Here is an 11,923-nt window from a genome sequence, read left to right on the forward strand (position 1 = left end):
TATTTGTACGAGGCACTAGTTACTGTGATTACTGCTACTAATAATACCCAAAAAACAAAGACTGCATGACGTGGGCGCCCCCTAATAGACGAGATGGTATTACTATTAAAGGCATTGAATCAACCTTCATTCATTCTTATCTAATGTCAGAAAGTATCAGCAAATCGCATTGCTCCAGTTACATTGTGGATAAGCATATGTTGCTTCACCTTCACCTTGCTATGTTTATAACTCCACAAACAATGGAACTTGCAGAGGAAATAGTTTAAACTTCCAGTCTGGGGCTTGTCCAAACTTGAAATCTTTTTTACTGAGTAAGGTCAACAACAAACGCTCTGGTTACCGGTAATTCTCCTTACCCCTTCTGGTGTGAAAAAGAACAAGCTTGGGCATATGTGTAGAGTAAGTATAATTACAGAACTTCCTGCTATAAAGTTCAGAATCCCCTGACCCATTCCCATCAACAACACCCCCGCATTATTAGCAATAGTAGAAATGCCAAGTTCTTCCAAATGGAATCCGATGCTTTCGTCTGCTTTAAGCTTCACCCATTAAGGCTGCTTCGTTACTCCATCGTATCTGAATCCTAATAAGTGTCAATGCTTATATTATTCTATAGGATGCTTCATTATGTACAGTAATTACTTGCATCTACATGCAAGTAAAATGCATATAATATTTTTCTGACATCCCATGAAATAGTTTCATCAAGTACAGTAGGTGAATCTGTATTATACTTTACAGCTAAGGCACCCCAGGTAACTTGGGTCACGCTAAGGTTTTCAATTACATGCTTTTGCTTCATCTAGAATTGATTATTTTAATGCACTTTTTTCTGGTGTCCCAGAACGTGTGGTATCCCCATGCAGCTTGTTCAGAATACCGCCGCTAGAATTGTGACTAAACCCAGGAAAAGTGAATTGTGACTAAACCCAGGAAAAGTGAACAAACTACTCCTGTTTGGGCCTCTTTACACTGGTTCCCTGTGCAGTATAGAATGGATTTGAAATCTGGGACCGTTACAGTTTAAGTCAAGACTATAAACGCACTTTTATAAAATGGCTTTCTTATCTTAGTGGGTTTTAATGTAACTTTAAAAGTGGTGCTTTTGTATTACTATGTGTTTCCTGTTATTTAAATCTGTTATTTATTTCTTAGCAGACACCCTTATCCAGGGCGACTTACAATTGTTACAAGATATCACATTATACATTATTTCACATTATACAGATGTCACATTATTTTACATACAATTACCCATTTATACAGTTGAGTTTTTACTGGAGCAATCTAGGTAAAGTACCTCGCTCAAGGGTACAGCAGCAGTGTCCCCCACTGGAGATTGAACCCACAACCCTCCGGTCAAGAGTCCAGAGCCCTAACCACTACGCCACACTGCCACACATACAACTGTCACAATCAGATCATTTAAATGATCTGATTGGGACAGTTGTATGTGTGACATGCTATACAAATGTATTGTAGTTTGTTCTTTTTTTTCTGCTATGTACTACACAGTGCTTTGTGATACTTTTGTATAAAAAGTGCTATATAAATGCAATAAATAAATACATTGTTTCTGATTTAGATTTTTTTATCTACAGTAATGAAGTCTGGGGAATGTTGTTTGCCAGTCCAGTTTACAAACAATCTGAGTCTATAAAGCTGCCGGCACCCCGACTGTCATGGATAAGGCATATAGATTCAACATTAGCACACTGAGTATTCTTCTGTAGGTGTCAGTTCTGCACACTGGATTCAGAAAAGTCTATTTGAAGAAGATGCTGCTCAGAGCATAGCTTCTATTTCCTTAAAAACTGCAGCATTGCTTTATTCTGCCTCAGCAGGGCTTTGGAGGTTATATGATGACATTTTAGGTTTTAGCCTGTAGAAAAAAAGAGAAAAATATTATTGTCAGGGAGAAAAACTCATTCACAACTGCAGAATATACAGTAAACACACTGCACTAGAGCCGCTCTCGAACTGCAATTCCTTAGACAGTCGAGTACGCAGTTCTTCTTCTTATTAGCTCCCTCTGGTGGACACATTACACTAAATCAGCACACTTGCTTCAGCACATTTGTAAGTCTCAAGCTGATATCCTGATATCAGGTAACACGGCATGACCTACCCTTTAATGATCTGCATCTCGTCGATGGTCTCTGGCATCGGCACTCTGAAGCTCTCAGGTATAAGGAGAATGAGAACACCTGACAAGATTGTGAGGCTCCCCATCAGAATGTAAGGCAAATACTTATCATATGTACCTGTGTCAGAATACAGACAAAAAAATAAATACGAAGCGAAATAAAAAAAAAAAAAAAGTGTGGACATACACTCTTAACATCTCTGTTACTAACATACCAAGCGCACGTGCTTTTACTCACTGGGATAGCTGTAAACACACTTCAATATTTCCCCACTCTCCTGACTGTTGTGGACATTGGACTTTTTAATGATTCATATGTTCCATTCTATTTAAAGTGATGTTAGGTAATACAATTACTCCATAAACAATACCGTCTGTGCACTTCAATTCGCTATATATATATATATATATATATATATATATATATATATATATATATATATATATATATATATATATATATATGCTTTTTTTTCTCCTTTCAAAAAAATTAGGCATTAATTAAAGAATGGAGGAAACACTTTGAAACTACATGGTCCCTGGTTTCCTGCCAGTGAAGGTATTGCACCTTTTGTTCAGGTGTCAGGTGAACAGGTAAAAGCAGCCCTCCCTGAAGCAGGTGGGCTGCACAGTTTCTTACCCAAGTAGATGAAGTATGGAGAGATGATGCTGCCCAGCCTGGACCCCATGGAACAGGCTCCCACCGCCATGTTCCGCACTACAGTCGGGTACACCTCTGCAGTGTAGACGTACACTATAGAAAACGCAGCTGTGATGCCAAATTTTCCAACCATCTCTAGTGCAGTAGACACCATTGTTAAACCTGGAATAAAAATCCAAATCAAATATCATGAAGGCTGGATAAACATTCAAAACAAAGCTAAAGCTGAAATGCGCAGTACAATCTCCAATAAAGAGTGACGGGAATGAGACCTGAGACAGAAGCAAATCAGTGATGTGGGATTCAGACAACATGGCCAAAACTTCACCTTTAACCCTTTGCAGTCCATTGTCGGACTGGGTCAGACATTGCAATTATTCCTCTCAGGTCCTTTGTCGGACTGGGTCCGACATCATTATAGCAACGCAAAAAATGGGTTTCTAATCGTTTTTTCTCCGGAAAAAGCCGAGAAAACCATTCAATTGCCGAGTGGTAGCGACAGGAGCCGAGACAAGTCGGGGAAAAAAAAAAAAGGCGTATCTCATGATTAGTCATACATATGGCCCTGGTATCAGATAACGGGGCGGTCATAGTAAACAAGCTGGCTGATACTGCATCAGTGCACAGAGACTATCACGGACATTTGCAGAGCTTTTTTCAGATGTTATAGTAATAAAATAATGACTTTGATCGCAATATTGAGGAGTTTGGTGATAAAACGAGTGATCCGGAGATGATTGATCGGTATGTACGACTATTATTTTTATTATTATTTATTTCTTACATAGGTGAAAGCGATAGCGAACGAAAGGGTGGGGCGGGGCTGGAGAAGCCTAGTGAGTGCTTTGTTGATATGCAGGGCCATTTAAACCCGTTTGACTGTGGAAAAAAATACATTTTAAACAGCGCGTCTAAAATTAACTGCGCATGTGAAAATAAATTGGACCTGACGCGCCTGACGCGCACTTAATAAATGGACTGCAAAGGGTTAAGGTGTTTTTGCTCATTTTTGATATTTGCTTCTTTATCCACACTGTAAACAAGCATTTTGACAATTTTTTAAAAAATTATCATCATTTACCTAAAAAAGCGATGACCTTTAAAAGAAGCTCAGGATAGCGGATTTATCGGTAACACTCAATCATAAACACATCGAGAGACTTGAAACATTTTGAATGCAATAATCACGATCACTATGAAGCAATGCTTCAATCAGTCAATCGTCAAGCTCCTTCCCCTTGAAACCACTAGCCATGCCGTTTCATAATGACTTCAGATGGTTCTCAGTATTTTAAGGTAAGCCTTACTTGGTGGAACAAGATGAATGAAGAAAAGAAGCACTCCACCGAGGAAGAGTGTGACAGACATGCTGTACCGCCTCGGAAACCATCGCAGGAGTAACCAGGCCACAACGTACGCCGGGACTTCAGTGGCAGCTGAGAAGAAACAGTTTAAATAGGGGTCCCCGTGCAAATTGGGTGTGTTCAAAGACAGGGCAAAGTATCCAACACTTACTGTCATCCTAAAAAAGAAAAGAAAAAGAATGTGGCACAGGGAAATGACGCACAACAGTTCGGAAACACCTGGATACAAAGCCAACAAGGCATGGGAATGTGTCCTGCACTGCAGTAAACTAGATTATTTTCCAATAGGGCTGCCCATAGTGTGCACTAATGCAGGACGCACTGTGTAGCTGCAGTTTAACCCAAAGGGGCATACAGCATGCCAGTGATTCTTGGCAGCAGTGTACATCATCAGTTGCTTCCAATCCTTGGTACTCACCACACAGCAAAGAACATAATCGTCATGGTGCAGATGTTTTTGGTCCTTAGCAGATCCAGGATGCTATGGGACTGCTTTCTTTTAGATGCCCAATCTGATACCTGAAGCTCAAAACAGCATTTTTTTTACTAAGTTAGAAGAGTTAAACATGAAGGACATTCTCAAAAAGCGCGAGGCAGACTGACAAACAACCACACAGCTCGTCTCTCGTCTCAAAAAGGCAGACGAACTTGCTGCAGTCTGTTTTCTTGGTATTTCTCTTTTTCTTGTAACCTATACAGACGTGCTATTATAATAGAAACTGAGCCAGCGGTTTCTTAAACCAGCAAGATAGAGCTGGAGAATTCAAAAACAGCAAACCGCTCTGTATCCAAGGAGAATCAGGATACAAACGCGTACTCATCAATCACTAGAAATACTTCATGAAGAAGAATACCATGCTATCTGACTAATATAATCCTCAAAGCCGATATTCACCTGATGAAGGGCCATTTGCATTCCCCAAAGGTTCTGTAACCTTTGTGACACCCTAGCTGATCCAATAACAAGGTATTAAAAAAAGAACCTTGGAATTCAATACTGAAGAGCGAACTAAAGCAACAAAGCCTAAAATAATTAAATGAATTAGAAAATAAATAAATAGAAACTCCAGTTTCCGCTACACTGAAGTCACTCAATGCCTTGATTGTACCAAATGCAGATGTGAGATCCTTGTGTAAGGATCAGTGCTGCCCCCTGCTGAACATTCTTATGTGAGACCCTTGTGTAAGGATCAGTGCTGCCCCCTGCTGAACATTCTTATGTAAGACCCTTGTGCAAGGATCAGTGCTGCCCCCTGCTGAACATTCTTAAAGCACAATGCTTCCTATTACTGTGGAATTATGCAGGCCGGCTGTTTACATTTAAGAATAGAACTGGATTGCTAGTATGGAATCCAACTTCCATCCGTCTGATGTTGCGGGTATCATAACATGTTCACACAGTATAAACTGAACAGAACATAAAGATTTGCGGAATGTGGTTTTGAGTAAGCTAAAATTACAGCACACAGAACTTATAAAGGTAGGGTTAATAAGCATGTGTATCACCATGTCGTCTGCAAGTAGTGATACCATTGCTCACATACTAATGGAACAAACTGTACACTGCTACATCTTAAAAGGTTAAGATATCCTACAGGGATGGAAATAAGACTCCCATTGCACAGCAGTCTGATCCATTCCTGGTTTTACTGAGAGTTTAATAAGAAAACACCTGGGCTTGTTACCTATACACAGTGGCTAATCAAGCTTGTATTGGAATCTGGAATGGATGAAACTGCTATGCTTATTTCCATCCATGTCCAATGGAAAAGTGCCGGTACCTCTCCAGGTTCAAAGATTCTGGTGGGTGCAGCGATCCCATTTTTCCTGGCAGCCTCTTGCAGGATTTCTTCAGCCTCCTCCACTCTGCCCTGCGAGAGCAGCCACCGCGGAGACTCTGGGATGAACCTGCAACACAAACAGCACCCCAGCGTGAAGCCAGCAGCCCGGGAACACACTAGCACAGATATTAACAGCTGCCTTCAACTGGCTAAGCTATGGCACTGCTGAACTGAAAACCATGTTTCAAAAAACCCAAAAGAAAACACAAAACGTTATGTCTTGTTTACTGCAAACTCTGCAAAACTCGAAAGATTAGTACTGTCCTGGCAAATCAGACTCAATTAATACCAGTAGCTACAGACAATGGCACCACATACCGTAGTGGTCTGTTTGAGCACTTTGAACAAACACATACAGTATGCAGATTTAAAGCTGAGCAATCACTTATTCTGACTCTGACAATTCTTACAAACTATAGTAACACTTCACATAAAGTCTTTCCATCTACACTGCTATTACTATGTAATTGCATGTGTGATTACACAGTAATAACAAGGTTAATCCACAACCACATATAGATTGCGATTAAACATCTTGTTGCACTTGCAATACAAAGGCTTCTTAATAAAAAGTGGATGATGTCGTTTTTGTCATTCAAACCTACCACCAGAGAGGAATGTAAAGAAACCCAGGGACAGATAAGGCCAGCTGCAGCATCCTCCAGTCTCTGATGCAGAACGCAAACAAAGGCAGCAGCATGTAGCCGATCGCAAAGAAAAGGCACACTCCCAGTGTGGAATAGAGAACGCGAGCGGACTTGCCTAAGATTTCAGTTCCTGTTGAGAAGAAAGTAAAGTCAGCGAACTCAGTTCCTGTAGATTGCTTTGCTAGATGTCAGCAGACCTGGGGTCAATTCCAATGTAAGTGTAAGTGTAATTGAACAGTGGCACATCTGCGTAATTGTAATTATACCATACAGGTCAATTACACATTTATTTGCCATGTGATCGTTATTCTTGTATTTTTAACCCTGTGTGTTTGAAAAAAAAAATTGTAATACATAATGTTTCTGTATTTGTCCCTGTATTTATTGCTGGGTTATTTAGAATAAATAGAGTAAACATGTTATTGTAGTTGTTTGTATTACTTTTTAGTGTAATTGTAATTACTGCAGCATAATTGATACTGTGATTGTAATTAGAAGTCTGCTGTAATTGCAATTGTAATTATAAAATGGACCTAAGGTGTGGATGTCAGGGAAATCATCCCTGGGCCCTAGTTTGGGAACCATAGTTCTACGATACCACTAAGCACTTGTATAGGAGACTTGGTACAGCTTGGTTAAAAAATATAAAAATTAACTTGATTTCTGTCATTCCAGAGAGAGATCACAACAGAGAAAATGCTGAATGGATCAAGTTATGATAGTTAGAAGTTAAAGCCTAATTTGCGTTAATGATTAAAGGAATGTTAGTGAATCGCCCCCATTGACACGATCAATTGGACTTCTATAAGCAACGTGTTAACTACATCATTTACTACCCTACTAACTTACAAAAGCACAATTGGGGTAGATAATTGAGGGTATAATGGCATTGCTGTGGTCGAGCGCATTATTACAGAGGATTATTATTTCAGAGGAACACGCTACATCCATGCTATTATCACTATTCTACTACATCTTTTTAAAGCTATTTATTTAGTTACCACTGTAGTCCACGGAAGCTTTCTGAGAGCAGGGCTCGAGTGTCCATGTGAAGCCTTTTATCAGTAAGGAGTGGTTTTAGAGCAGGTGTCATTGGAAGATAATACAAGAACAGCGTGTGGTTACTGTATAATGAGTTTTACAAGACGGAGTACATGATGTACATTCTACTTACAAGCAAGCAGGCTTGTCTATAACTGACAACTGGTGACACAAAGCCAACATACCCAGTACAAATGCTGCCACGTAGTTGGAGATCTGACCCATCCCCACTATGAAGAACAGCACACAGAATGCACCCCAGTTTGGAGCGAATACCTGGATGACGCTGAAGCAAGTTTGAACTGCCATAGTCCCAAACAGTACTACCTTCCTCCCATACCTACAAAAAAAGAGAAAAAATATATAGTATTTAGCAATAAGACGCACAGCTACTATGCAAGCTCATAGTTATAAAACGTTTTTTATATAGTGATAGTATGTTACATGTTAAACAAGGCTTGTTGTCACTTGACCATTTATTACTGGTGTCAATCACCTCTTTACACCTGAACTACGCAATGGCTGTTCCAGGCTACTGAACCGTGGGTGTAAGGAACATTTCTGCTTTGATGAGCCGCTGAATCGTGGAGCAACACATTTATTTGGGGATCTGATGTGGTGTCCTGCAGTATTTCGTATTTATGAAATTCATCAATAACTAAAGAAATAAAGAAATAAATGGGGAATGTCGTTATATCAGAAGACTACCTGTCTGACAACTGTCCAGAGATAAAGGATCCACACAGCACCCCCAAGTAGAAGACTGAAGAAGTAAGAGGTATTTTCCAGTCATTGCTGCACACAAGATCCCACTGCAACAGAGAGAAAGAGGCCCATCTGTCTTCTCAAAAACTGAGCCTGGCCAACTCTGAACATTGGGACTGGGGCCCATTCACTATCTTTATATAATAACATGTCAGAAGATTACTAAAGGAAACATACAATATCTCACCTCTCAATATTATCACAAGCCTCACTTTTCTGATGAAGATCTTTTTGCTCGCATTTAACACCTACATTTGTAATATGCAGGTATTTTAAAACTCTAGATAAAAAAATAAAAGGTTCCTGCGGTTTCCTGGTTCCCAATCACGTTGGTGACAAAGCACTTTAAAAACAATGGAACCTGCTGTCTTGATTTCGTCAGAGTAAGAAGGAAAACAAAGGGTTCATTAAAACGGGATTAATAAAAAACTTAAGGAGCTTGGTACTTACTGAAAGCGAGAAGTTACATTCACAAAGCATTTTAATACACAGGAAATACCCAACAGCCGTTATTGGTGAATTGCATCCTATTGATCCTAATGCAAAAAAAATAATAAAATCCAATACATTTTAATGCAATTAAATTTCAGTAAACCACAATTTCTACCTTCTCTTATAAAACAACATCCACTCTGTGACAGTTTACTGTGGAACATTTGGGTGTGCCAAACTAGGCACTATGACAATAAGCACTACCAACAATTGATAGAATGCTAACTTTTTAACTCATCTCAACAAATCTCAGCTTCCAGGAACTTCTCACTTGAATATTATACTTTACCATTCTCACTGCTAAGTTTTAAAAGATGGAGACATTTTACTGTGGAAAATTGGAAATTGCATGTGCCAAACTAGTTACTTTTTGTATCAATAAGCATTTTGAATGATTGGTGCCGTTAGATTTAGATCAAAGTTTGCAATCTATTAATCGTTGGTTGTGCCTACTGTCTTAAGTGCTCAGTTTGTCATATATCTCAAATATCTCAAATTTTCCAAGGTAAAATGTTACTATATTCTACAGTCTAGCAGTGGGGACATACTGGTATCTCAGACTCGTGGAGCTCTTCCTTGACTTTATCCAGTCACCCAGAACAGAGAGACATTCTTGGCTGCCTTTGTAAAACAGCTCAGTGAAACTTGATGAGTGGATCCCTACTTACCTGCGTTACTATTGTGGATATGTACGTCTCCTGGCTGTATTCCCACCCATCGAGACAACGCTCCTGCTTTATCTCGGTGACGTTTACATCCACACCTGGCAGGTAGTTCATAGCGGACAGGTTTCTGATCGCGCCCAGGCTGTATCGTCTGCATTTACTGTACTGCAATTCCCCATTCACCTCCTCCAAAGGAATGCTCACGTTTCTCCATTGATCACTAATATTGGCATTTGTGGGTATATGACACCAGTGACTTGGCGTGTCAGCGAGGAAAACTACAGACAGACCATTAAACCCGTTAGGAATGATGCTGGAGCTGAGTAAAAAGAAAATCGCCCTTTGAAAGGGTCCCCATTCTCCCAAAAAAGAAGTAATTTCATCATAACCTCTTGACATAGTGACACAGTTCTGAGTACACCGTTATTATCCAGAGGAGTGATGACACTGCCTCTGTGTTGCTGTTACCCGTTCTTTACAACGTCTAGGTAGTGATTAACTTGAGTGACCTGTGGAACTGCGTTTGCTGATTATTTGTATCCAAAGAATGTCCCGCACACATGAACGAGACAGGACAGAAGCACAGCATGATACGTCACATGGGCAGCTTACAGACAGCCATTACATAACAACACTGATCCGTGGAATGCCACTGATATCATTTTCAATTATATGTTTTTCAATTATGTCTCTGGCATTAACAAAACAATACCACCTGAACCTCGTCGTTTGTCTCAAGAGCAGAATGCAGTGCTGTCGATATCATTATGTTCATCGCTTTCTCCAGAGTGTTGGCAGCTGCATATGTCATCATAAAACTGTAATTATTATAAACGGATTTGAATCAAGTGAAACTAGCCGCACAGTCGTGCTTGAAGTGAAATTAATTGACGAAAACACTCTTTCTCGAGTGGACGTACCTTTATGTACAGCGCTAGATAGTGGGAGGGGGAGCTAGTCGTTTGACAGAGGCCCTGTTTTGGGGATGGAACCGCATCACAATCTCGCGTTTTGATTGGTCCTTGTCTGTCACAGGAATATGACGTCAACAAAGTGGGAAGGCTTGGAGGCATTGTGATCGCAGAGACATGGAGATCTGCTTTCCAGAGCCTTTCAATTAAAATATAATGTGGTATTTTGCTGTACTAATATAACAAACTATGGGTGACTATTACTTTATATTATGTGATGAATTACTTTTTTTCTTTCAAATAGTATATATCTATAATTGTTTGCGTGATCTATTTTAATTGCAAATATATATCTTGCTCACTATTACAGTTTTGTTACAGGATTCATTAGTTTATCTGTAATGTAATCACAGTTTTACATATAGACTGCTCATTCTCAGGGTTCTGGCCCGCTTTGCTTTTATAACCCCCCAAATTCTGGGCCGATTTGGTGTTTAGATAACGTCACAAATTCTGGGTCGATTTGGTTTTCAGATGACCCAAATTTTGGGCCTCTCTGATTTTCGTCCTTGCACGCACACACCACCATGCAACCCCTGCAGGCACACACACCCGCTACACTAGCCTGCTTCTCTCCTCCCCCCACCCCCCAGCACGATCGCTACAATATAGTCATGCCTAGAGGTTCATCAGACCTCAAAATGAATAGAATGGGTTTTGAAATGTGGTATGCTAGCAGTATAAGCAGCTCTCTGATTTCTCCTGGAGTTTCAGAACCCTTCCTTTGTGTGAAAAAATGGACATGCCATTGCTTATCAGTGCCCACTTTGGGATGGTGATAGAGGGCACAGCAAGTTTCTTGTTAAACAGGTTGTTTATAATTAGGCTTTCTACTCTCTACCTGCCTTTAAATCTGTAATTAACATTGCTAAACCATCTCAATTTCTCAATTACATAACGGATATCTGACGAAACAAGCTGAAACATGTTTCTAGCTATACATTCCTTGAACAAAACTGATCGCTTTACACTCACTGTAAGGAAGATGTAGTCCAGGGCTTCTCATACTCGGTCCTGGGGACCCCCTGTGTCTGCTGGTTTTCATTACAACCGAGATCTCAATTACTTAACTAGACCCTTAATTGAACTGATCATTTGCTTTATTAGACCTTTTTCTTGTTTTCAGCTCTTAAACAGTTGCAGATTTCAAGTTAGCCGTAACATTTTATAAGTAATTTGAACTCTGCAACTGTTTAAGAGCTGAAAACAAGTGAAAAGGTCCAGAATTTGGGACGTTATCTAAACACCAAATGGAACTTTAAGGTCTGATCAGGTCTGCATTCTTGCTCTTGAAAGCCTAGAATTAAAAGTACAGTATTGAAAACAT

At 39.8% G+C, this 11,923-nt stretch overlaps 1 protein-coding gene across 3 annotated transcripts; it reads right to left on the minus strand.

Moving 5' to 3' along the window:
• Window positions 1-1,123: 1,123 nt before the first annotated feature.
• Window positions 1,124-10,609, minus strand: LOC131699661 (organic cation/carnitine transporter 2-like). Of its 3 annotated transcripts, XM_058997040.1 has the most exons (11): window positions 9,629-9,928; window positions 8,919-9,004; window positions 8,412-8,515; window positions 7,889-8,043; window positions 6,621-6,792; window positions 5,956-6,082; window positions 4,593-4,699; window positions 4,118-4,332; window positions 2,790-2,972; window positions 2,132-2,267; window positions 1,124-1,885 (listed from the first exon to the last, which is right to left on the minus strand). In XM_058997040.1, exons 1-11 carry the CDS (start codon window positions 9,780-9,782, stop codon window positions 1,831-1,833), a joined length of 1,494 nt encoding a protein of 497 aa, XP_058853023.1. In that variant the 5' UTR covers window positions 9,783-9,928; the 3' UTR covers window positions 1,124-1,830. The 3 variants fall into 3 exon arrangements, with proteins under 3 accessions (XP_058853023.1, XP_058853021.1, XP_058853022.1); XM_058997038.1 differs by lacking the exon at window positions 8,919-9,004 and having other exon boundaries at window positions 9,629-10,609; XM_058997039.1 differs by lacking the exon at window positions 8,919-9,004 and having other exon boundaries at window positions 4,593-4,693; window positions 9,629-10,608.
• Between the last annotated feature and the right edge of the window lie 1,314 nt (window positions 10,610-11,923).

Source organism: Acipenser ruthenus, chromosome 23, assembly GCF_902713425.1.
Source record: "Acipenser ruthenus chromosome 23, fAciRut3.2 maternal haplotype, whole genome shotgun sequence".
Classification (NCBI taxonomy): Eukaryota; Metazoa; Chordata; class Actinopteri; order Acipenseriformes; family Acipenseridae; genus Acipenser; species Acipenser ruthenus.